This window comes from Astyanax mexicanus, chromosome 15, assembly GCF_023375975.1.
Source record: "Astyanax mexicanus isolate ESR-SI-001 chromosome 15, AstMex3_surface, whole genome shotgun sequence".
In the NCBI taxonomy this organism is placed as follows: domain Eukaryota; kingdom Metazoa; phylum Chordata; class Actinopteri; order Characiformes; family Acestrorhamphidae; genus Astyanax; species Astyanax mexicanus.
The window spans coordinates 4,324,954-4,352,795 of NC_064422.1; the positions used below are offsets into that span (position 1 = coordinate 4,324,954).

General features: G+C 40.4%; 1 protein-coding gene across 1 annotated transcript in view; it reads left to right on the forward strand.

The window, feature by feature from the left end:
- The window catches only part of LOC103040198 (butyrophilin-like protein 2), a 275,510-nt gene that overhangs the window by 9,523 nt on the left and 238,145 nt on the right, over positions 1-27,842 (forward strand). Inside the window, exon 3 of the mRNA XM_049464769.1 lies at positions 1,599-1,949. Within this exon, the coding sequence (XP_049320726.1) occupies positions 1,599-1,949 (351 nt within the window). The remainder of the gene's footprint in view (positions 1-1,598; positions 1,950-27,842) is intronic.

Here is a 27,842-nt window from a genome sequence, read left to right on the forward strand (position 1 = left end):
TAGATTAGTAGGTTCTGGGGTTTGATAACAGATGAATGGCGCTGTGCTGGTTAGATTAGTAGGTTCTGGGGTTTGATAACAGATGGATGGTGCTGTGCTGGTTAGATTAGTAGGTTCTGGGGTTTGATAATAGATGGATGGCGCTGTGCTGGTTTGATTAGTAGGTTCTGGGGTTTGATAATAGATGGATGGCTCTGTGCTGGTTAGATTAGTAGGTTCTGGGGTTTGATAACAGATGGATGGAGCTGTGCTGGTTACATTAGTAGGTTCTGGGGTTTGATAGCAGATGGATGGCGCTGTGCTAGTTAGATTAGTAGGTTCTGATGTTTGATAACAGATGGATGGCGCTGTGCTGGTTAGATTAGTAGGTTCTGGGGTTTGACAACAGATGGATGGTGCTGTGCTGATTAGATTAGTAGGTTCTGGGGTTTGATAGCAGATGGATGGAGCTGTGCTGGTTAGATTAGTAGGTTCTGGGGTTTGATAGCAGATGGATGGAGTTGTGCTGGTTAGATTAGTAGGTTCTGGGGTTTGATAACAGATGGATGGTGCTGTGCTGGTTAGATTAGTAGGTTCTGGGGTTTGATAATAGATGGATGGCGCTGTGCTGGTTAGATTAGTAGGTTCTGGGGTTTGATAACAGATGAATGGCACTGTGCTGGTTAGATTAGTAGGTTCTGGGGTTTGATAACAGATGGATGGTGCTGTGCTGGTTAGATTAGTAGGTTCTGGGGTTTGATAACAGATGGATGGAGCTGTGCTGGTTAGATTAGTAGGTTATGATGTTTGATAACAGATGGATGGTGCTGTGCTGGTTAGATTAGTAGGTTCTGGGGTTTGATAACAGATGAATGGCGCTGTGCTTGTTAGATTAGTAGGTTCTGATTTAAGCAGGGGAACTTTAAACTATGATGTCTTAGTGAATTACCCACAGTAACATTGGAAACAGTGGTGCCAGCTCTCTTCAGGTCATTGACCAGCTTCTCCCGTTCTGGGCTGATTCCTCACTTTTCTTAGGATCATTGATAGGCTACGAGGTGAGATCTTGCATGGAGCCCCAGTCTGAGGGAGATTGACACTCATGTTAAGCTTCATCCATTTTCTAATAATTGCTTTGTACTTGGTCTACAATTTTGTCTCTGGTGTCTTTGGACAGCTCTTTGGTCTTAGTTATGTAAGTAGTTGGAGTCTTACTGATTATGTGGAGTGGACAGGTGTCTTTATGCAGCTAACAACCTCAAACAGGTGTTTCTTATTTAGAATAATAAGGTGGACTTTTAGAGGCAGACTAATAGATCAATGAAGGCCAGAATATTTGCTGATTGGCAGGTGTTCAAATACTTATTTGCAGCAGTAACACACAAATAAATTATTTTAAAAATCATTATTTCCGGATTTCTTTTTTTTAGATTATCTCTCTCTCAGTGGACATGTACTGAAGATGAAGATTTCAGACCCCTCCATGATTTCTAAGTGGGGGAACTTGCAAAGTCGCAGGGTGTTCAAATACTTATTTTCCTCACTGTATTTTTATAGGCCCTGTGTAAAGTAGCATATAGATTTTTCTCATCTGATCTGATGCTTGATATATTTTTTAGAGCGTTTGACTGTGACTGGAGGTCATGTAATATCTGCATATGTCGGTGAGGCCGTCACTCTGAACTGCTCTGTAGACTCCCATATCCCACCTGAAGAGATGGAAGAAGTCTCATGGAAGAAAGTGGATCAAGATATTCTGGTGCTGATGTTCAAAGATGGTGAGGTCAAGACAGAATCCGTGCATGGGAGCTACATGGGCAGAGTCGAGTTCTTCAGCCTTGATGAAATCAGCAAAGGGAATTTCTCACTTAGATTAAAGGATCTCCGCACTGAAGACAAAGGCCTGTATATGTGTGAAGTTTTCTCTGGGGAGTTTTCAGCAAACGCAACCGTGGAAGTTCAGCAGCTTGGTGAGTTTCACTTTTATACACATGATACGTGATGTTGTGAAATGTAGACATATGTATGATTGTCTACAGTTTTGTAAAAAAAAGGTTGGTTGTAAAGATAAGACTAAAGGCGTTTTTACACCAGCACTATTTGGTCCGGTTAAAACAAACTCTGGTCTGTTTGTAACTTTAGTGCGGTTCCATTGAGCAGGTGTGAAAACAGTAATCGCACTCGGGTGCGGAATAAAATAACCGGGAGGAGGAGATCTCGGTCCAGTCCCAAACGAACTCTGGAGCGGTTCGCTTGTGGTGAGCACGTGATCCAGTTTTGAACCAAGTCAGCTATTAAATATAGTCCATTTATTTGAGCCAAATAAGGTGCTGATAAGGTGCTGTTTAAACTGATATATTAGCCAGATAATGCTAGGACGCGTTCACAGCTATGAACAAACGCTGTGTCCATGCACGTGTGGTCTGTGCTGCGTTCACTGCTCACAGCCGCGCGACTTGGTTTACTATGTTTACATCTGAGCTGCAAGTCCAATCACTGTTTAAAAGCGCATTTTTTTTCAGCATTTAGTTTTAAAGCACAGATATACGCACTGGAACACAGAATCTTCTCGCTATATTTCTTTATTTATATTTATATATTTATATTTATTTACACGCAACACAACTCTGACCAATCAGAGGACATAACCTGCTCGCTTGGTTTATCGGTGTGCATTTTGGTGCGTTTAGGTTTATGCCTGTGTGAAACCAAACCAAACAAATGGAGAAAACTCTCCAAGTAAACAAACTAATCACCTGATCAGGGGTACGTTTCCCAAAAGCGTAGTTGCTAACTACGTTAGCAACTTACATAGTCTGGACGATGCAGCTGCGACGCAGGTGTTTCCCAAAAGCGTGGTTGGAACTATGGAGGTAACCACGTTAGTAACTTGCATAGTGCGAACCTTAGTTAAGGTACTCCGGTGTTTCCCAAAACCGTAGTTCCAGCGAATGTTCGCAACTACAGTGGTTCAGCTGCGTCGTTCCAACTACAGCTCTAGACCTGTCGTTAAGAGCTTAGTTCCTGGTGATTAGTGCAGACGATGGACGATAGGATTCAGAAAGCTGAACAGGTAACAGGGCCAGACAGAGTGTGAATAAAGAAAATGTATTATTTAGCCAATACACAGGAAATTTGGCAGTGTTAAATCAACACTGTTAGTGTTATATTAACACTGAGAGTGTAAAGTTTAACACTAATAAGTGTTAATTTTACACTAACAGTGTTGATTTAACACTGCCAAATTTCCTGTGTACGTGTGTTTCTAGGCCTATACAAATGTTATCAATTAGTATTTGTTAAATAATATATTACAGGAAATACGTAGAAATATGTAGGCTACATTAATATATATGTAAAAAATAATAACATTAATTGCCATTATGAAAAAAACATTAAGAGAATAAAACCACGACTGGGATTTGAACTAGGCTTCCATCCGGTGTTCTGTCGAGTTTTGCTACCCTGTCAAACCATACTACCCTAGTGCATATTTCATTTTTAAATATAAAATTGCTAGAAAAAGCCCCATATTTAAACATGCTTTCGGTAGAATATTTGGAAAGCCTGAATCAAAATATCAGGAGACAGTTTAGGGTTATTAGGGGTGATTATAAACCTTATTTTTTTATTATTGCTCACTTATTATTACTTTCATTATCATCAGCTGTCATTTACGCATTTGTAATACTAGAAATAATGGCAAGGGGTTTCTGGTTGTTTAATGCACCCAAAAAGAACAGAATTACCATAAAAAAACAATAAATGAATAAAAAAATTTTCCCTGCATGGGCGCTGGTGTTGAGAAGCACATCTCGATGGGTTGCACAATTCGACAGAACACTGCGCGCTGCACCGTCGTAGGCGCTCTGCTGAACCACTGAGTAAAACACATTTCTCAGGTCTCATTTTAATAAGACTCATTCAGAATGGTGATTATTTTATTTTAAAAAAATATTGCAATAGCAAATATGTGTTTTTTTTTTAAGTAACACTGTCTGTTACAAATAATAATTAATATATACCCAGATAGCAAAAAGGATCTGGCCCAGATCCGGCACAATTCAAAACGGATCTGGCCCAGTGTCCTTTTGCACAGTGGGTAGCAATTATTGTGTACATTTTACTTGCAGTTCATTGTTATTTTATTAATAGTATTGTTGTCCGTTATGTTCTGGTGATAATTACAATATAAATAGACTAAATGATACATTAGTAACATATTTTTGGCATAATATTTTAAAGATTGTGAGTTTTGCACATTTTCTGCTGGGAAAGTCTGGCCGAACACATCTGGAAACACCCTAGTTAAGACCACGGTGGTTTAAACCAACATAGTTCAGACTTCTGTGGTACCAACAAAGTACGATGGTTTCGGGAAACGGTCGTACTTCAGATGTTAGTTAGTTTAACGATGCATCGTACCACGTTAGTTCAATGCTAGGCTCCGTCGTTGTACGGGAAACGCACCCCTGGACCAGAGAAATGAACTACAGGTATGAAAACCCCCTAACTGAACTTTCCCTAAAGAATATATATATATTTCATAACCCAAATTCCAAAAGTTTGGACGCTGTGTAAAATGCAAATAAATAAGAAAAAATATTTATCTACTCTGTGATTAATTAAACTAAATGTTACACATTTAATCACATTTATCAGTGCATTGTAAATAGGGGAGGGTATCGTCACTGTCACGATTCGATTCAAATAATTAATTGCTACATCGTGTCACATATCTTTATGCAGGTTATGAATGGCCACTTTACTCAAATGTTTACATGTGGGTAAAATATAATCCAGAACATAAATGAGGCTTTGTAAGCCATCGTTTTCAGCAACGCTGTATGAACATATATACTGACATTTTAGGTACTGACATAAAACAAAAACATAACATGCTTCATAAATTACTTATTTATTTGCGAATAAAAGTGTAAAATTTACACATACCCACTAGTTCAGATGTGATAATATAATAAGCACAGTCATAATAAAAACAACAACAAGCCAAATTAATAATGTAAAGAGAGAAAACTTTATTCAATTTAAAAGAAATCAGCCGGTCTGACGGGAGTTCAGCTCCCCAGTTATAAGAGCCTCTGTCTCGGCCGGTAATCATGTTCATCCCTGGGGACAAAATAATCTGAATTAGTAACAGCGCTTCATAGAGAAAACGATCATAATTCCACTATTTACGCAGTAAACCACTCAGTTACAGGTTAATCTACAGTTATTATGTTTAACCGTTAAATCTGTTACACCGAATAACTGCCGCCTGACGCTGCTACGGCTCCAGCGGGGGTTACATTAGTGCGCTGGCTGCGTGTAAGGTTCGGAAACTTAGCTAAAGGGGGATTAGATTAACCCGTGATTTGGCTAACCTGCTAAGCTAATGCTGGATTTAGCCAGTCAAGTCTTACTTTATATTAAATAAACCTTTATATTAAATAAAGTAAGGCGAAAACAACACTTGAAAACAACTTAAAACCGTATTTAATGTACTAGTTTGATAAACACAGGCAGCAGTGTGTGAAAATACAGAAGAAAATTACTTACATTTTTACAGAAACTCCCCACAGTGCCGACTCCACTGCTCAAACTCACCCCAGCGGGGGTTCGAACCTGCCACCTCCCGCTCATAGTGGCAGCGCATTAGACCGCTGGACCACTCGGTGCCCTACAAATATACTTTTACATTAACTGCTGAAATTTGTTGTTCTTTACAAATAAAATATTTAACAATGAGATGCAAATATTAACAAAATTATATATATATGATAATATAATTATATTATAAAAATGTCTACATAAAATTAAATAAAAATTAATGATCATTATTATTTTAGCTATAACGGTCTTAAATTTTAGTATACATCTGTTTATTTTTATTTTGTGGTCTGGAGCTCTTATTATGAAGACCAAATGAAGCACTAGCCATAATGGCTAACAGCTAACTGGGGTTTCCGAGCTGAATTAATTGTTGGGGTTTGATAACAGATAGATGACTCTGTGCTGGTTAGATTAGTAGGTTTTGTGGTTTGATAGATGGATGGTGCTGTGTTGGTTAGAGTGACCGGAAAGGCACTGCTCTCTTTAAATCCATCCATAGATTTTCTTTTGAATTTAGGTCAGGGCTCTGATTTGGCCAATGAAAGACATTTACCTTCCTATCTTTAAGCCACTGCTATGCAGATTCCCCACATGTGTTCCCCGAGAAACTCGATGTACTTGGAACCATCTATATTTTCTTCAACCCTGACCAATTGCTCAGTTCCTGCTGCAGAAAAACACCCCCATAACATAATGTTACCCCCACCATGCTTTGCAGTAGGTCTGGTGTATTGGTTGTGGTATGCTGTTTTTGGTATTCTCCAAAAATACAGCTTGGAATTAAATCCAAAAGGTAAATCTTGGTCTTATCTGACTATAAAACCTTTTGCTACATGTCATTAGAAACTTTCAAGTGTTTTTTGGCAAAGCACAAACGAGATTCAGCATGACACTTTTTTAGGAGTGGCTTCTTTTTCACCATCCTGCCATACAGGCCAGCTTTGTGTAAAGCTTGTGAGATTGTTGTCACATGCACAGGCAGACCATCCTCAGCTATACAGCCTTGTAGGTCCTTCAAAGCTGCAGTTGGCCCCTTGCTATTTTCACAATCAGTGCCAATGATTACATCAATGAGTCACTCCAGCCATAAACACTACCATACATATACAAAATACAGTTTACAATATACTATACTATACTATAAGAAGAAAAAGAATATGTTGTTATTGTAAGAAGTTATATGTATTTGTATCTGTATTTGTGTCACACAGGTTTTTCCAGTATGCATATTGGGGTTTTGTTTCTCTGCACACTGGCTTTTGTATTTCCAGTCTTTCTAAGCTATCACGCTCGTACATATTTAATAAGGAAAGGTAAGTAAATTCTTCATTTGATCCTTAATTTGATCATAAATTTGTGTTACAGTCAAACACTCATAATTAAATACTTTATTTCCTCTAGACTATGGAAGAACCGGCCTGTCTGTACAGTTTGCGCTTGTCATTTCTCCAAACGTTGCTATGTTTCTTGCTTTCATACTGTGGGGTGTAATCGAGGGTAAGTGCTGTAATTAATGATTCGCTCATAATAACTGTACTGTTGAGTCTCATGTTAAAATAAAATGTATTTACATTTTTTACAGCTGCTAACAAGTGTTTCCAGTGCTTAAATATATTTTTTAATCTTCTAACTCATCAACACATTTACTTCTCACGATTAGCCTAATAGTTCATTTCCTGTTTTGTTTACTTTTTAAGAATTCAAATAGAACTTTCTCTGCATTCACTAACTCTCTCACAACACAACAAACCTCAGTAAAACTCTATTACACACCTACATCAGACAGATAAGCAAATAGTTCATATCCTGCACAAAAGCTCATTTTGTTGTACAAAAAAAAGAATCATCAACTAATTTTGTCGAAACACGAACACACACTGTCTCTGTTCCAGAACTACGTATAGTCTGTTACAGTTAAACCACTTTCAAAATAATAACAGTTAACAACAGAAACAGCATTACTGTTGTACTCTCATAAAAAACAGCTTTCTCTTTTTGTTAGATTTTTAACTTGATTGTCAAATGTGTGCCTTTTTGGCAGAATATAGTTTTTATGAAAAGGTTTGGTCACCGCTGATCATTTTCATGATTTTTCTTTATAAATCATTGGTTGTTAAGATCAGCTATTTCAGTTAAATATATCCTAGCAGATGACCACAGTGATATGTAAGAAGTGAAATGAAGTTTATAGGATTTACATTAAGTGTGCAATAATTCTTTAAACAAAATTAGACAGGTGCATACATTTGGGCACCCTTGTCTTTTTATTGATTTTAATCATTTTGGCACTAATTATTGAAACACAGAATTTGTTTGGTCATTGCTCATGGTCCCTTGACCTACATACACGCCTCACTACTATAATCTATGAGAATATCGTAATTTAGATCCTCAATAGATAATAAAATCCAAACCAAAACTCAATGCAGAGCGGGGGGCACTTTTGTATTGCCCCTGTGTGTAGCAATACTGGGAGTAGTGAAATTGAATAGGGTGAGGAATGAGAAATATTCACTTTCACTTTCATACCTTCAGCGGGGCTGGCAGCGCTGAAGCTGAGAATCCTCCGGTTAGCTGCAGTGCTAGGGGTTAGGAGCGAGCACTTTCTAGACCAGAACTATACGAAGGAGAGGGTTTAAGTCAGGAGCATTAGCGCCGGATAAATAAGCTGCAGTCCGAGGCTTTTTTCCGTTTTTTATTTTTCCTCTGATCAGCTGGAATGTACAGACCGTCCTACTGAGGGTAACGTTACTATGAGAGCGGTAGCTGTAGCCGCACGGAACGAGAACAACGCGCTCAGCGAGAGGTACCGTTACCGAAAGTCTAGATAAAATGACAATTTATAGAGAACATAGCTAGCGTTAGCTACTTAGCTAGCTATCTACCAACGCTAGCTAACTAGCTAACACTAACTAGATGAAGCTAAGTACCCAGTAAGCCTTCTAACTTCTAAACTGAACGGTTTATCAACCAAACAGTGCCTTGGTGTTTCAATATCCACTTAAATCATGTTCGTTTCATTCAGTCTTAATGAACTCTGGACTTTACATGTTAAATAGCTTAATGTATATAAACTAGCTGGTTAACTGGATGGTAGTACCTGCTGTGGTCGCGCTGCAGGGTTTCTGCATGGCTTCACGTAGAGAGAGAATAAACACTCCCAAAACCCCTCGCTCTCAGAAAAGCATCTGAAAAGTTCTGCTCAGGTTTATACAGGAAAGATCTCTGAGTAAATGCTCCACGTTAGCCTAGTTCAGCTTCATCTTCATCCATAATCTCCACAAACAACAAGCGCTTTTTCTCTAGCTATATGCCTGGGATCTCAAACCAACCAACCTCGTGACGTCACCAGCGCTGCACGGGCAACATGGCGGCGCCCTAGCTCAAACGTAGCAAACATAAATATATTATAAATATATAATTTAGTGTGTAAACATTTTATATAAAAAATTCCCCCCCAAACAAATTTCATTACATTTAATTCCTTAGAAAACTTGTACAAACTGAAATGTTTCATGTCCCCTTTAATGTCAGTGGGCCCCTACCAGTGCCAGTACACAGGGATCAGGATGGTCCCCTCTCTCTACTCGGGCCCTGGGTAGTCAGGTGCACTCCCCCCCCCCCACTACCACGCCCATGACTACAGCCAGCGATTGGTGGCACAGGACAGAAGCTAGCAGGGCTGGTTCAGTTAATCCTCAGCTGCTACACAGCTTAAAAAGCCACAGTATGTCTCAAAAAAGCTCAGTGACCAAAGCAGGAATATAACAAGAGTGAATATTGGCAGTGAGTTCAAACGGTGGAGACTTGGAGCTTAAAAAGACTACAAGACTGAACCAGAGCTGCTACTGTTCTCCTGAACAGGTAAGCTATCTGGCTAGCTGATTCAGTCAGGTAATTTATCACCACCACCAGGTTATGTTACTAGGGACTGGTGTTTAAAAAATGTAGTGTTCACATTCATATCAGTGATCTGTGTGCAGCTGGGATAACAAGGCAGGGTACCTGACAGAGATAGTTAGCTTAGCAAGGTTAGCGCTTAGCTGTATCTCAGGCAGAGCGAGGCTCCAGGGCGTGGCGCAGAGCCCGGCCGACATGGTGGTCTCCGGCGTGGCACAGCACAAAGCCCGGCCGATAGCTCCCTCGTGTAACATGCAGTCAATATAACGCTAAATACGGGTGATAGAAGAGTTTAGAATTGCTGTATTCTCCTTTCACTCGTACTCTAAGTTCTCTGTCTCTCCTACCTGTCTAAACTTTTTGTAGATTGTGTAGATTCAGCCTGCTAAATTTGTCAACCCGAGGTAGCGTCGTGACTGGGGAGGGGTGGGCGGGGCAGACAACTCTCTGTGGTGTTTTGAAATTGGGCTGCTGTAGCCATTGCACACGCTCACTCTCATTTCCTACAGAATGTACTTTGAAGGTGCATTGCAAGGTTTTCTCCTCTTTGCATCTTCTCTGAAGAGTGACAGCATAGGAGCCTCAGAACACAACTCTCAAATGACCTGAAAACAAATATGTAGGTTGTCAGTTTCCACTGTGAGGAACATAGTGAGGAAATGGAAGACCACAGGCACAGTTCTAGTTAAGGCCTGAAGTGGCAGAACAATAAAAATCTCCTGCTTTAAATCTGTAACACTATATTCAATTATAATTGCTGGCCTAAAATAAAAATAATTAATTTTTTTTAAGATGTTTATTTGAGTGGGGAATTTATATTGCAATTTTGATAAATCCGATAATTCATTCCAATATTTTTAATGTGTTTTAGATGTGACCAAATGTAATTGTAAGATGTAGGACAAGTTATATAATCATATTACATTAAACTATTATCCTTTTTATAGAATTATTTTATAAGCCTAATTTAAATTAATGGGAGAGTAAAATGGGTGTTGTTGAAAGTAGTGTCTTTAAAATAAGGTAACTGCTGAGCACCGTGTGCTCTCAAGACGGATTAGAAAAAGGTGGATTTGTCCCCCCCAAAAATAAAATGGTTTCGCTCAGATCAGCAGTACTCAAGTACTATTAATGAGGAGACAGGTGACCGCTGAGTAAATGGGAAATCTCTTAATGCCAATCACGAAGCCGGTTCAGGAATTAAGTTCCGCCTCTCAGTAGACACAGCCAATCAGCTTGCTGATTATGCGGCGTGCGCAGGAGAATGTGCTAGTGGGGGGGAAGCCCCTCCCCCGCTGTGAGATTAAGCAGCGCGATTGGGATACAGCAGCTGATTTTAAACCAGATATGGATATACAGCGATTTTTCTAACAGAAAGGTAACGGTAGGCTAACCATGTAAACCATGTAAACTGCTATGTTTCTGATAGCTGGTTAAAAATGCACTAATCAAAACATACAGATCAAACCAACTCTGAACTTAATAAAATACAGCCTGTGACAGTCAGTTAGCTTAACTTTTGAATTAGCTTTGGAATTAGTTTAGTTTAAGAAAAACAAAACTATATAGCCTAATGTTCAGCTTACCCTGTACCTGATCAGCTAATAACTATTTAATTTTCATTCATTTAGGTAACTAGTCAGCTAGAAGCTGGATGGAGATAATGGCTAGAATTTAGTACAACACTGGGTAATGTTGGTAGTTTAAAGCAGTTTCTTAACCCTAATCACTGCCCTTAAAATTGTTTTCCACCAGATCCAACTGATTAGCTAATAAACAGTCCTTTACTGAGTTTACCTGTTAATCTCTTAGCCCTCTATGGATCATAAATTAATCATTATGTATGTCCAGCAGTGTATAAGACACATCATACCATCACTTACTTTATTATGTGCATTTAAAGCAGAGGAAGCTGTAGAATATGCAGAACAGTGGTAATATGCAGTAGAATATGTAAGAACAGGGTTAAGAAACACTGATCTAACCTGACTTCTGTTCATTTGTAGTTTACAGTAAGACCACATGTCCTGACGTCTAACGTTTATATTAACTTCTGACAAAAATCCCTATGAAACGTAAAGTTACATTCTTTTTCATAAAAGGACACCATGATAAGAAGTGCTTTCAGTAGAAACAATTAAAAGTGCAGGACACAATGCTAGTCAGTTTGGAGAAAATGTAAATATACAACATACAATGCATAATTAATAATAATATTAATCAAATATGTTATATTATTTTAAAAATTAGGTGATAACTGATCAGTTTTTGTCATATGTATATAATTCAGACCTTTCACGTATATTTTTTTTCTAGCAACAATAAATGTAATGTGGAGTAACCGGTTTAGGTTGTTAAATCTCCTTTACTTGGATGTAAATAATAATAAACACAATACAGAAAAAAAGAATTATTTGGGATTAAACATAATTCTGCAAATGTTTTTCTAGGAAACTATAGGGTGGGCTTTGGTTCATAATAGCAAATGTGTCCCCCCAATATCAAGCCCGCTCCTACGCCCTTGCAAAACCCATCTTTCTTTCGTCATATACAATTAAACTAGCACTGTCTAACAAGAGTCTTTAGTTGGCTTTATATATTGCTGTGTTCTGAGTGAAACATAAATATAAAGCGTTATTTAAACACAAAAAATAACCGACAGTGCGAGAGTAACCTCTAGCGCCCACATGTTTACCAGACGTGGATGCACGCAAAAGAGAGTCGGATTCTGCCGGGGAGTCATTATTCGACACACCTGTTATTTAAATTATTGTTTAAATACATTTAATTAAATGATATCTCGCGCTTTTTATCCAAGCCGTGATTCATGCTGATGTCCAGCTGCTCCAAAACCTTCGTTGTCCTGAGGAACCCTAGATTAAGCTTCAAGTTTATTTGGTAAAGCAGTAGTAAAGCAGGTTTGAAGCTCGTTAGCCCGTAAACAAAAAATCTATTATATTATCCGCAAAAAAGCATGTGAAAAAGTATTTATAAAAAACATTTATGTAGTTCTACAATAAATGCATATCGTGTCATACCGCATATCATGGTGTTGAGCCATCATATAAAACCGCAGGGGAAATTATTTCACCGCGACAGTCCTAATTACAACTGATTTTTCTTTTCTAGGGTTTTTGACAGAAGCTGCTACTTGCTCAGCCCTTAATCTGCTAAGGATTGTTTTCCTGTTTTGGATTGCTCCATATCTGAATGAATTTCAAGGTACACTTTACTGATCAGAGTGATGGAAAATGAAGTATGAAGTATTTAAGTAATATTTACTGCTCAAAAAAGGTAAGGGAACATTTAATCATTTAAGTATAACACAATTAGGTAAACTTCTGGGATATCAATCTACCTGCTTATTCATTCACCTCATTTTGTTGAAATGAAAGTGACAATAGCTGTACCATCAACAACCAGACAACCCTAATATGAGAATATTTGTTTAGGTGGCAGCCACATACAAATACTTCTGATTGTTCAGTAGTGTCTTTGTCACTACTGGTTAAATACCTGGTTGCACAGGCAGTTCAGATCCTCCAGGGTGGCACATTCATACATGCTGTCAGGGTTTACTGTGTTTTCTGGCCATTGAAAGAATACATAAACTTGACCCAGTTATCTTATTGTTTCCAGCGGAGCCAGATGAGGGTCTGATCGGCATCTCGTAGGGCTTTAACTGGAAAAGTGAGAGACTGAGCAGGAAGCCTCAGAGCCAATGTTAGACCAGGTGTCATTGACTGGCTCTCAATCCCTGAATCTATTTGAGAACCTCTGGGATTATCAGTGCATCAACAGTGCTAAGCTGCACCACAGACTGCACAGCAGCTCACTGATGCCCTGATCCAGTTCTGGCAGTTTTTACTGTGATTTCCAGTATGAAAACTCCATGAGTTAGTGATTCTGGTTTCCTTTCACTGTTTTTATTTTATTTATTTACTTATTTATTTTCAAATAACTACAACATTTACATCAGTGAAGATTTTCTACTTGAAACGTTTGTTTCTTGATGGTTGTTGTGTGATTTAGGGGTTTCCTTAATTTTTTGAGCAGTGTACATTTATGATACATACATGTATGTCCAAAATGAACAACTTTATTATGTTTTAATTATTATTACACTTCATTATTCATTAAGTGCTGGAGCCGTGAATGGTACAGAGAATAAATATAATTAGGTTATAATTGTACATTTGTTTTTTACAGACAATGTCTGTAGATTCATTAAACATTCAACAGTTACATTGGAATATGCTGTGATAACCACTGTTGCTTATTCAGGTATGTATATAAAATCTTCATTGACATTGCACAATTCATTTAATATTTCAAGTGTTGGAAACAATATACAGCAGCATGAAAAAGCATTTGTGCCTTTACAGATTTCTTTTGGTTTTGCATTTTATTACACTTATATTTTTCAAATGATCAAACAAACTATAATATAATACAAATATAACTTGAGCAAATATAAAAAGCACTTTTTAAACAATGACTTCATTTATTAGGGGGAAAATATCCAAACCAATCCAGCCCTTTGTGAAAAAAGTGTGATTATTAACTTGATTGTTCACACTTTTTAGAAAGCTGAGTTCAATTTCACTACTGACCACAACCAGGCCTGATTACTGTCAGACCTGTAGAATCAAGAAATCACTTAAAGCTCCACTAGATAGTAGGATTGAAATTTTGTGCTTGTGGGCTCCCCCTACAGTTGCAGAGTGTAATAAATGTTTCAGGCCGATTAGTTTCTCTTTCTCGTTTTCTGGTTTTCACAGACATATTCGGTCTCTTTTTGGCTGTATGTTAGTTTGTAAAGAATGAACCAGTAGTCATTGTAGAACTGTTAGAACTAAAGGTCGGAAAGCAGGTCGCAGTTCTCGCAAGCGTTGGTCGCGGCCGTCTCGGAAAACTTACAGAGTCTGGTTTGAGCTCAGAGGAGCTCCGGCACAGACACGAGAGCACCGCTATTCCTCCTATTACACCTCAATGCAGCACTGCAGTGAGTTTCAAGCTGTAATTTTACTTCTTTAAAAAAATAAAAAATCAAGGAAATCCTACCTAGTGGGGCTTTAAATAGAACCAGTCTGACAACATGAAAAAGATAAAAGATCTCAAAAATCTGTAAGTCTGATAAAGGTTACAAACTAATTTCTAAGGCTTTAGGACTCCAGAGAACCACAGTGAGAGCTATCATTCACTAATGAAGACAACATAGAACACTGGTGAACCTTCCCAGGAAAGGCCAACCAAACAAAATTATTCCAAAACGACATGAACAACTCATCCAGGAGGTCACAAAAGAACCCAGAACAACATTAAAAGAACCGCAGGTCTCACTCGCCTCAGTTAAGGTCAGTGTTAATGATTAATTAAAAGAAATTGATTGGGTCAAAAATGATATCCGTGGGAGAGTTCCAAAAAACACTGCTGACCAAAAAGGACACAACAGCCCATCTCACATTTACCAACAAACATCTTGATGATCTTCAGGACTTTCAGTAAATATTATTTGGACTGACGTGACAAAAGTGGAACTTTTTGGAAGATGTGTGTTCCATTACATCTGGCTAAAAATTAACATATAATTTCAGAAAAAGAACATCATACTAAATGTAAAACATGGTGGTGGTAGTGTGATGGTCTGGGGCTGATTTGCTGCTTTGGGGCCTGGACAACTTGCTATAATAAATGGAATCAGGAATTCTGCAGCAGGACAATGATCCAAAGCACACAAACAAGATTACCTCTGAATGACTGAAAAAAACTAAATGTAGGTTTTGGAGTGTAATAGTCAGAGTCTGATTGAGATGCTGTGGATGATCTTAAACAGACTGCTCATGCTTGAAAACCGTCCAATGTGGCTGAATTATTCTGTAAAGAAAAGTGGAACAAAATTCTTCCACAGAGATGTAAAACACTCATTGCAAGTTTTTTTCTTTAAATTAATGAAAGTATAATTTAAAAAGTGCCTTTATGTTTACTCAGGTTATCTTTATCTAATATTAAATTGTCTGAGATCGTCACAAAGCAGCTTTAAAGAAAAAAAAGGGGTCCGCGCCTCTTATGAGCGACCACCACAGTGATGGAAGTGATTGTGGTGACACAGTGGCAAGGAAAAACTCCCTTATATTAACTCGTGTTGTCTTAAACTATCTTTTTCCAACCTTTTTCAAAATTTTATGAATTTTCTTAAAGGCACCCCATCATTAGAAATAGTGATACTTTGTTTTTGTTTATTTTTTCATGTGGGGCATTTTTGACCCATGAATTATAAAAGCATTTTAACACCAGAAAAAAATTATTAAGGCCACAAACAACCTCTCTAAGACACACGCACGGACACACACACACACACACACGCACGGACACACACACACACACGCGCACGGACACACACACACACACACACACACACTCTCTCTCTCTCTAATACACACAGCATCAAACATCATAAGGATGACTCCAGGGCCAACAGTGTATTCAGCTGTCCATGTGCAGCACAGTATTTTGGAGCTTTGGTAGGACGGGTAATTTTTGACCCACAGGACAAGGGGAGTAAACAGGGGAGTAAACAGGATGTTAAGATCGCACAAAGGTTAAGAAGAAGAAACCTTATAATGTGATAATGTTGAGCTATAGCCAATGTAGAAACAGGTTCAGAGTTATGAATGTGAAAAGGTGATGGGCACATAATGGAAATGGAGAGCTATGGCTAATGTAGAAACAGGTTCAGAGTGTGAGTAGGTGTGATGTGTAAATGCACAGTGTTAATGTTAGTTAGAGCGGGGTTGTAGAGCAGGAATGCAACCCAGCGGGTAGTGGAGAGCCAAGCTGGGCAACATCAGAAACAGGGCATTTAGATACATGTTAAAGAGATATAGATAAAACAGAAAGGACAACAGAAAAACACAGGTATTAGAATGATTGGAAGAAGGACAGGGCTGATTCTGAAAAGCTGGAACCACAAATGGACACATCCAGGCTGGTCGACCTGGCATCTCAACACATGTTAGGGAGAGATAGAAAGAGAACAGAGAGGGGAGGGAAGAAAAAAGGGCTTAGAATGCTTGTATAAAACTCTGCTGGAGTGGGATGGACAATTCTAGGCAACAGCTCAGGACATGGGGAGAGAAAGAGGTGAGCTGTGAGAGGAATAGTTAGAAGGACAACAGTAATGACTAACTTCTTGTAATCAGAGAAATTACAGAACAGTAATAGTACAGCTGCAGGCTACAGAGAACGGTAATGAAGAGAAATTATTCAAAAGCTTAAGCAAAGAGAAATGTTTTGAGTCTAGATTTAAAGATTCAGAGTGTGTCTGAGTCTCTTATATTAATAGGGAGGTTGTTCCAAATTTGGGATCTTTATAAATGAAAGCTCTTCCTCCTGCATGTTTTTTTCTAATACACAGGACTGATAACAGGCCAGCATCTAAGGAGCGGAGTGTAAGTTCCTCCAGATAATGCGGGGTCATTTATATGTCAGAATAAGTGTTTTATAATCTATATGAAATTTAACAGGTAGTCAATGTAGGGATTGTTGGGAAAACCACACTACCCCCTACTGCTCCAGTGCGTTCCCCCTGGATTCTTTTGATGGAAGCCCGAAGTACAGATGATAGGGTGTAAGGGTCATGTTGAGAAATGTGAGTTGAGTGCATGTGTTTACCCACTAGGGGGAGTGTGTATGTGCTTCAGTTGCAGTTAAATTAACTCACTTCAGTTTAAGTTCTCTAGACGGTCGGGTGGAGGTGATAAAGTTTTCTGACCTACCTAAGAGACCTACCTTTTCTGACCTCAACTAAGAGAGACATGCACAGCTTGAATTATTGATATTTTTTGTATTTTGATCTTATTTGTCACTAAACATTGTTATATAAAGATTTTTTTGAGTTGAGAAATTTTGTCAAGTCAGACTAGGGTTGCCACCTTTTAGAATTTAAAATAAGGGACACCAACCACTCTGGGCCATGTCCACCACAAGCCTAACAACTGTTGTGCGGGGCACCCGCAGCAGTGGTATATTTTAATTTGTGCTGGTGTTTTTATTGAAGGGTTAATCAAAAAAGCAATTTGTCAAACTTAAAACTTGAAATGCTTTATAAGCACTGAACACTTTCTCTTATAAAGTTCAGTTAATTAAATCTTAAAGTCATAAAGTCATTATATTTAAAGTTATTTTATTTTGTACTATTTTGTCTCATTATGCAGTGTTATTTTTAATACAAACAAGTTTAATAAATACACATTTGGCAAGAATAATGTTCTTTATTGCATTAATTCTATCTAAAGGGCAAATGTACAGTAGGGAAACTGTAATTCTTTGCTATACAAGGTATTAAAAAAAATGAAGCTTATAAGCAGAGTTGAACACAAAATATATTCTACTAAAACATATCAAGAACTAACAGTGTGGCAGAAAAATAAACTGTTGATGGGGACAAATATAAATCAAAGTATTTATATACACATTATTTGTAACTCAAAATGTAATTTGCTAGTATTGACCCACGCCCTTGACTGGGCAGAAAAGAAGAAAAGAGGGGGAGCGAACTCAGAGTATTTGGGATGGAATTCGGGGCAGTTTCGCTGTAAAGCGTGAAGCCGAAGCCCCAAAAATTAAATCAGAACTTTCGACCACTGCTAGGATTTAAGAAGAGGTCTGACTGTGAAAGGCTTGGGAACTCCAGCAACTGAGTGTTGGAAGTCCGACCTTGTAGCCTTGAGAAAGCCAGAGGATGAACCGATGCATGGGGAAGGCAGTGTGGAAGTCAAAGGAAAGAAAGGTAGGAATAATTAAGTAAGGTGTTTGAAGGTGCTGCCAGCCTATTCGAGTATAGGAATGTTATGGAATGACAGCATGGAGGGTGAGGTCCTTGAAGGCAGAAATCGGTAAAAGTGGAAAGGTAGTGTTGAACGACTTAGTGGAATGATGCACATATAGTTTAAATGCCCCAAAAGCAGCAACCGACCCACATGCGTAGCAGGAGCGACCGGGTAAGGTAGAAGGGGTGTTCCTGACGGTCCAACAGAAGTGGGGGGGTGGCGATGGAGTGGGAAGACGGAGTGGGAAGACGGGGCAAAGGAGTGGGAAGACAGAGTGGGAAGACGGGGCGATGGAGTGGGAAGACGGGGCGATGGAGTGGAAAAACGGGGCGTTGGAGTGGGAAGACGGGGCGATGGAGTGGGAAGACGGAGTGGGAAGATGGGGCGATGGAGTGGGAAGACGGAGTGGGAAGACGGGGCGATGGAGTGGGAAGACGGAGTGGGAAGACAGGCCGGTGGAGTGGGAAGAGGGAGTTGGAAGACGGGGCGATGGAGTGGGAAGACGGAGTGGGCAGACGGGGCGATGGAGTGGGAAGACGGAGTGGGAAGACGGGGGCAATGGAGTGGGAAGACGGAGTGGAAAGACTGAGTGGGAAGACTGAGGCGATGGAGTGGGAAGAAGGAGTGGGAAGATGGCAGCAATGGGAGATGGAAAAAGAGTAGGGAGGACAGACAGACTGAGGAATGGGAGAGAGAAAAGGAGTGGCCACACCCGAGCAACGCCCTACGAGAGGCGGAGCCACAGCCCGGGTTGCACGGGAAAAAGGGGAGGGTGGGCCTCGGGACCAATGTCAGGAGGATGGGCAGGGAGGACAGACGGACTGGCGTTGGGAGGATGGGGGATGGGCAGGGAGGACAGACGGACCGGCGCTGGGAGGATGGGGGATGGGCAGGGAGGGCAGACAGACTGGCGGTGGGATGATTGAGGATGGGCAGGGAGGACAGACAGAATGGCGTTGGGATGATGGAGGATGGGCAGGGAGGCGGACAGAATGGCGTTGGGATGATGGAGGATGGGCAGGGAGGACAGACAGACTGGTGTAGCAAAAATGGGTAAGGAGGCGAAGACGATGGTGGCAGTGACGACAATGGTGATGAAGGTTAGTATGGTGAGGATGATTGTTATGATGGCAACAAAAGATTGGAATGAAAAGGGCGAGATTATGTCCCAGATGGTGGCGATTATGCGGGCGGTGAAAGTGAAAGCTATTAAGTTGCGGCGATGATGACGAGGACATAGGCAGAGATGGTGGCAATGATGCCAATGGTGGTGAAGATGGCCAAAGTGAGGGCAAGATAATGCCCAAGACGATGGCGACGAAGATGAAGATGAAGACGAAGGTGAGAAGATCGCAGCGATGATGATGGCGATGACAGACAGAGACGGCGACAATGAGGATGGCCATGACAACTGTTGCAGAGATGATGAAAGAGATGCAGGCAGAGATAGTGGCGATGATGACTATGGTGGCGAAGATGGCCATAGCGAGGGCAAGGTGATGCCCAAGACGATGGCGATGAAGACGAAGAAGATGAAGACGTAGGCGAGAAGATCGCAGCGATGATGATGGCGATGACATAGACAGAGACGGCGACAATGAGGATGGCCATGACAACTGTGGCAGAGATGATGAAGGAGATGCAGGCAAAGATGGTGGCGATGATGACTATGGTGGCGAAGATGGCCATAGCGAGGGCAAGGTGATGCCCAAGACGATGGTGATGAAGACGAAGAAGATGAAGATGAAGACGTAGGTGAGAAGATCGCGGCGATGATGGTGATGTAGGCAGAGATTGCGGCAATGATGAGGATGAACATGGCTACTACAATGACGATGATAGCCACAACGATAACTATGGCAGCGACGATGAAGGCGATGCAGACAGAGAAGGAGGCGGAGACGATTAAGGTGAAGATGGCCATGATGAGGATGAGATGATGCTCAGCATGCCGGCGAAGAAGGTGAAAGCAACGAGTATGCAGGCTAGAAGATGGCGGCGATGAAGATAAAGGCGGTGATGTAGGCAGAGACAATGGCAATGGTGATGAAGAGTACGGCGGTGATGAAGGTGATGTAGGCGGAGATGGCGATGATGATGATGATGATGACGATGGCGATAAAGAGGGCCATGACGAGAGCGAGATTACGCTCAAGACAATGGCGATGACGAAGGCAATGATGCAGGTGAAGCAGGTGAAAGTGATGAAGATGCAGGCGAGAAGATGGCGGCGATGAAGGTGATGTGGGCAAAGATGGAGGTGATGAAGACGATGAAGACTGCCACGAAGATGACGACTATGGGGGTGATGATGAAGGTGATGCAAACATTGAAGACTGCCACGAAGATGACGACTATGGTGGTGATGATGGTGATGCAAACATGGTGGCGACGACGATGGTGAAGATGGCCATGCTGGTGATGGCAGGGATGATGAAGGCAATGGTAATAGTGATGAAGGCAGAGATTGTGGCTTGACGACAAAGGGGATGAAGGTGATGAGGGTATGATAGTGATGACGACTGCGATGGTGATGATGGAGGTGAGGATGATGAGGGTGCCAAGGATCGAGGTGACGACAATGGCACAATGTAATAGACAGAGCAGCGATGGTGGCAGAGATATGGTGGCAACGATTACAAAGGTGAAGATGCTGATGGCAAAGACAAATATGATGGGAAGATAATTATAATGATGGCGAAAATGATTATTATCATGGTGAAGAGGATTATGACGGAAGCAGGGAGCATATGCGACCCACGCACTCTGTCCCGCTCAAAGGATAGACACCACGTCGGATAATTATCTACAATTCCGAAACGAGGTCAGCAATCACAGGAACGTCAGTTCCAGGCCGTCAGCAAGCCGGCCCACGGCAGGGATATCACGGGCAGCTGGGGGTCTCCCAACATGCAGCCTTCTACACTGAAACTAGCAGCATGTGACCAGCAGGCGGCGCCAAAATCAGTAGCAGGAATGTCACAGTGGCCACGCTCGAGTACCGCCCAGTGAGGCTGCAGGGAGGCGGAGCCACACCCGGCCAGCGGGTCGGGTGGAAAAAATGCAGGTTGGAAGGGGAAACAGGAAACAGTGGGCCACGGGAGCGGCACGGGCGCCGGCCGCGGCAGTGGTAACGCCGTGCGAGCCGGAGGAGGCAGAGAGAGAAAGAAGATGCTGAGAGAGAGAGAGACTGAGAGAGAGGCGCTGAACTCATATGCAGGAATTTCACTGAACTGGATCTCGCTCAGGAGAGAGAGAGAGAGAGGAGGCGTGGCTATGCTCGAGAACCGCCCAGTGAGGCTGTAGGAAGGCAGAGCCATACCCGGCCAGTGGGTCGAGCGGAAAAAACGCAGGTTGGAAGGGGAAATAGAAAAAGAGTGGGCCGCGGTAGCGGCAGAGAGAGAAAGAGAGAGAGAGAAGGGCGCTGAACGGATTTGCAGAAATTCCGCTGATCCATGGATATGAAGGCACGCCGACACTCGCTCGGGAGAGAGAGGAGGCGTGGCCACGCTCGAAGCTCGAGTATCGCCCAGAGAGGCAGTAGGAGTGCAGGGAGGCGCCGGAGGGGCGCGTGCAGCGCCGGAAGGGGGTGAAGAGGAGTCCGGCGAAGACGCGAGGAGGACCCGCAAGGGTAGCAGAAGGGTTTTCGCGGCAGCGGAAGCGCTGAGAGAGAGAGAGAGACCACCGCGGACGACAAGGTCGCGTGGAGGCCTCGGAAGCAAGCAAGAGAGGACTAGTAGCAGCAGCAGCAGCGGCGGCGCCTGGCAGGCGCTGGGAAGGTGGCAGAGAGAGAGAGAACGCGGAGAGACCGCTTAAGGCCCGAGGAGACCGCATGGGAGTTGCCAGACCAGGTCGAGGAGACGACAGCCACAGCAGGCGAGACAAGATAAAACCACTACCAGGGAAGGCAGCCTAGAGCAGTGGCAGTGGAGGCGCTAGGGTGGACGGGAGCAGCTGGTCGCAGGAGACAGACAGGTGCAGAACCATAGTGGACCAGGTAAGGAGCAGGAGCTAACACCACATGCGAGGTTTGTTCAATGAGCAGGTAAAGAGGAAGTGACGGTTTAAATAGGGAAGAAAGTGGGAGGAGTGAGGGCATGGATCACTCCCAAAACTTAGTTATGACACATAACTCCACTATATGTTGTATGTAAACTCCACCAGAAGCATAATGGGAAATAAACTCAGAAAGAATCTAGCTGTAGTCTTGCTGTTAGTGACCCCCAGTCTTTGTAAAATCTTAGCATGTGACTATTCTGTGAGTAAAAGTCTGTGACTTGTCTTTAGATGTGAGAGGGTGTCAGACTTCAGTCTGTTAAAAGTCTTTTCTGAGTCTTTTCAAAATCGTGTAGTGAATGGACAGCTTAGGAGAGACGTACAGCTTAGATTATTGAATTTTTTTGTATTTTGATCTTATTTGTCAGTAAACATTGTTTTATATGAAGATTTTTTGAGTTTGAGGAAATTTTGTCGAGTCAGACTGCTTGTTATACACCCGCTCTGTTGGTGGTAAGCAGAGCCAGAAAGAGCTGCCACTACATAGAGAGACAGAATACTTAGATCTTCAGCAAATTAACTATTTATTAAAACAAACCCCTTCCACTTACAAGGAGTTTCAAGAGAAGAGGTTTAATGAGAATAGGAGTAATGTAAACATTTTTATTTTGATAAAAACAGCAAAAAAGTAGAACCCTTATGTGATAATTAGGGGAGGGTGATATGGAACGATATTTCAGGGTATAATATTGTTCACGATATTCAAAAATGTTGCCGATATTATCGCGTACGCTGCGATATGGCACACCCCTGAGTACAGAATCATTTATTCAGCAAGTGATAAAACTCGTTGATACGAGGTGATCAGTAACTTTAGCCCTGCTTAAATATATTAATACTGTAGCATGAAGGATAATATTAATACACACTGAACTGAATGTACTCGTTAACTGAATAAAGAAAAGAATTGTGGCTTATTGTAATACTGTAAGGCCTTTAATGGCTTAAACTTTTTATTAAATTACTTTTGAAAAGGAAGCAGTGTTGTTGGTTTATCTCTTTTTTAAGGTCTGTTGTTTACATTCTTTGGCTGTTTTTCTGCTAATAAAGTTTGATTACCTCATATTTTGTGGAACAAATTAAACCAGCAGTAATCAAAGCCAGTAAAAGTACAGTAAGTCACAAACCTATATAAAAGGCGGGGTCATGTATTGTGAGATTTTGGGGAACAACCTGCTTCCCTCAGTTAGAGCATTAAAGATGGGTCGTGGCTGGGTCTTCCAACATGACAATGACCCAAAGCACACAGCCAGGATAACCAAAGAGTGGCTCTGTAAAAAGAATATCAAGGTTCTCCAGTGGCCTAGCCAGTCTCCAAACCCTATAGAAAATCTTTGGAGGGAGCTTTAACTCTGTGTTTCTCAGCGACAGACCAGAAACCTGGCTGATCTGGAGAAGATCTGTGTGGAAGAATGGGCCAAAATCCCTGCTGCAGTGTTTGGTACAAACCTGGTGAAAAACTACAGAAAACATTTAACCTCTGTAACTGCAAACAAAGACTACTGTTCCAAATGTTGACATTGATTTTCACAGGTGTTCAAATACTTATTGTAGCAGTAACACAAAAAAAATATTGAAAAAAATCATACAAAGGTTTTTTTTATTATGTCTCTCAAACTGGACATGCACCTAAGATAAATTAATAATTTCAGACTCCTCCATGATTTCTAAGTGGAAGAACTTGCAAAGTTGCAGGGTGTTCAAATACTTATTTTCCTTACTGTATGTGTTGGGTCTCTCACATTTTCAACATTTTATCCTTACAGAAGAAATAGGGACTTTTTATATAGCCCTGTACATGCAATGTATTAATATACAGTGGGTAGCAACACAAGTATTTATAATATTTGATATTTATTGCAGTGTAACAGCCTTTTGTTTAAAATCTCTAAAATAATGAAAAGTACCCTGCAGGGTCATTCATGATTTTTAATTCCTTGTCCTGCTTTTGGTCCAAAATTGGCTTTGGATTAATGAACTGGGTCAATATATGTTGATTTTGGCTAACACAGTGATAAATGATGGGATATAATTTTCTGTTATTTGTTAGCCATATTTGCCTCTTAGCTCCAGTGTAAAACATGTCTTGGGTAACTATATTTGGCTGAACTGTGTAAATGGATTTTTGACTCATAAGATACATTTTTACTTACATAACTTGTGACACACACATGCAGTGCTATATAGAGCATCACTACATGCAGGATTTTATATTGTCTACATGTTTAAGAGAAGCCTTCAAAAGTGAACGGGCTGCTCACTCTCCAAGCTGCTCTGTAGGAAGTATACCAGATACTAGACAGATCTACCCATCAACACTCGATACTAAAAACATTCACTCAAATCAAATTTCATATAGAGAGGCTCACTGTAGTAATCAAACCAGCCAGGGTGTAAAAAATGTAAACACTGGTTTCAGGGTTTATTAGTGATTAATCTGTTTTTTGTTTGTGTTCTAGGTCTTGCTCTGCGTTTATGGCAGTTGAATCAGGAAAACCTGAAAATAGGCATCATCATTTTTGCAGTACTGACGCTACTACTACTACTTCTGCTTTACATAAGTATCTTTGCTGAAGGTAGGAATTGCAGCTATTGTATTAACCAAGATATATTCAGAAAACCTGTCTGAGTACTAAACTCACCTCCACCCCCTCACTGGTCAATACTAATAGACAAGTGGATTCAGGTTGTGTTGCTCTACCTTTCTCTTAAAAAGCCCCAAAATGTGTTCTGTTAGACTTAGCCAGGTCGCTGTTCTCACTTAGCAATTTTATAAATTGTTAGGGTTTCTCTGTCTTTGCTTTGGATTGTTTTCATGCCGGAATATTTCTTCCCTGTTTAGCTTCAGTAGCAGTGTGCTTTAATTCTGATCCTAATAATTAATTAGCTAATACTAATAACAGAAGAGTTTTTGATCTTACCAAATTGAAAACTAAATATAAAATATAATCAAGAGGAAGATGGATGATCACAAGCCATCAAACCAAGCTGAACTGCTTGACTTAATACACCAACGATGGCATAAAGTTATCCAAAAGCAGTGTGTAAGACTGGTGGAGGAGAACATGATGCCAAGATGTATGAAAACTAAAAACCAGGGTTATTCCACTTAATATTGATTTTTGAACTTTTAAAACTTTATGAATATGAACTTTTCTTTGCATTATTTGAGGTATGAATCATCAATTTTGTTAATTTAGCCATTTCTCATTTTCTGCAAATAAATGCTCTAAATGACAACATATTTGAATTTTGATAGAAATGTTATCCATAGTTTATATAATAAAACAACAGTATTTATTTTACTCAAACATATACCTATAAATAGCAAAACCAAAAAAAAAAACTGATTCAGAAACTGAAGTGGTCTCTTTAATTTGTTTCCAGAGCTGTATACATTGGTGGTGTAGATCTTTTGTGCCAGATACTGTATTGATTATGCTTTTTTTTTTACAAAGGGTTTACAAAATTGAACGATCGAGACTGGAATTACAGTCTGCCAGCAATTCTCAATGTGTTCCGAGGGGTTTTTGTTGTTTTTGGCCGAAATCTAGGTAAGTATCGCTTTTCTCTTGTTTCTGTTATATACACTATTAACTGCACTTTTTACATCATTTTTAGACATTGATGTTAGGACAGCACATCACATGTAAGGGCTGGTGAGGAAAACAAATATTGAATAATAAAGAGTGTTATAAACCAACGGTGTTAAAAACACTTTACTGTAAAAATACTTTACTGTAGGGAAATATGAATAAGGTTAAACAATACCTAGTGTTTTATAATAACTGACACAAACATACATAAACATTTATGAATGCTTATTCCAAAGGCGTTCATTGTCATAAATGATGCTTATATCAACTTTGATGACAAGTTGACAGAGTTGAAACCAGTGCTCTACATACACTATATAAAAGACATATGCATTCTTTTCTTACTGTCAGAGATCAGAATAAACCTTTTACCAAATTTAATGAATGTACCAAATTTAATCTAAATAATTTCCACAATTACTTAAATTTGCCAAATGCCAGAATAATGCGAGAGAGAGCTGTTTATGCAATTTTTATTACTTTCTGCAATGTCAAACGTTTACATACACTAAGATTACTATGCCTTTGAACAATTTGGGACAGCCCATATGATGATGTCATGTCTCTGGAAGCTTTTTTTAAAAGGTTTATTGTCAACATCTCAGTTAATTAGAGACACACCTGTGGACATATTTTAAGGCAAATCTGAACCATACTGCTTCTTTGTGTAATATTATGTAAAAGTCTAATTAAATTAAATTAAGGTATTAGAAATAAATGTTCCACAAGTCTTGTTCATCCGTGCAGACCAACCAGACACCAGGCAAATATTTGACATTCTAGATATCTGACCCAGTCTAGAAAGTAGAATAATGTATTTTACCAAAAAAGTAAAGAAAGACTGGAATGGGTAGAAGACTGTGAATGTGTAGATGAATAAAAGGGCAGAAGACTGTGATTGGGTAGAAGACTAAATTGTTAGCACCAGAATCACCAGATCATTCACTGGATCAGCAAAGATGAAGGGAGGTAGAGACACACAAAGTGAAAAAGAACAGAGGAATCCTAAAGAGCCTTGTAGATGGGTTGTATTTTTGGGGAAAACAAGAGCTGTTTAGGGGCCATGCTGAAAGTGAAAGCTCCAGCAACAAAGGTAATTACCATGAACTGCTCTCCCTGCTTGCGGATCGGGATCCTGAATCACTTATCTATGTCCACTGTTTTTGTCGGAACCTCCAACCTAATTTAGAACGATCTGATCACTGCAGTTGTTGATATTAAGACTGATGCCATGAAAGAAGAGGTTAGAAAAGAGCCGTGGGTCTCTGTCATGGTAGGAGAGACATCTGACGTGAGCAATTTAGCACAATTGTTATATGTGCTGCGCTTTGTGACTCAGAGTGGGGTAAAAACGAGAGGTTCAAAAGTGCTGCAACAATTTCAGAGCTGATTTTAGCTTTCCGAGTAGAAACTCGCTGCAAAGCTAAATTTGTGGCGCAGTGCCACGACGGAGCAGCAGTCGTGTCTTAGGGGCTGAACGGAATGCAAGCGCGAGTGAAGGAGGATATTCTGCACGCCATGTTTGTGCATTGCTATGCTCACACTTTGAATCTGGTTATATCTCAAGGGCTGTCAAGATTTTTTTCTCCTACCTCTCTTGTCTTTTTCATGCAATCTTCAAAACAAACACATCTTCTGTATGAGTTCTGCAAACGTAGGCTGCCCCACATTTTACCAACACAAAGAAACTTCAGCTTGCATCGTGTTTGTACCATGTTCACAAAGAAAGGGGAACACACGCAACTTTTTCAGCACAGTTTTGAGAACTCTATGCAATTTGACCAATATGCTGTGTGTTGTGCAAAAGAGTTTCTCACTCAACTCCAGGGCTATGATTTTAACTTTCTCCTGTCCACTTGAACTTTTT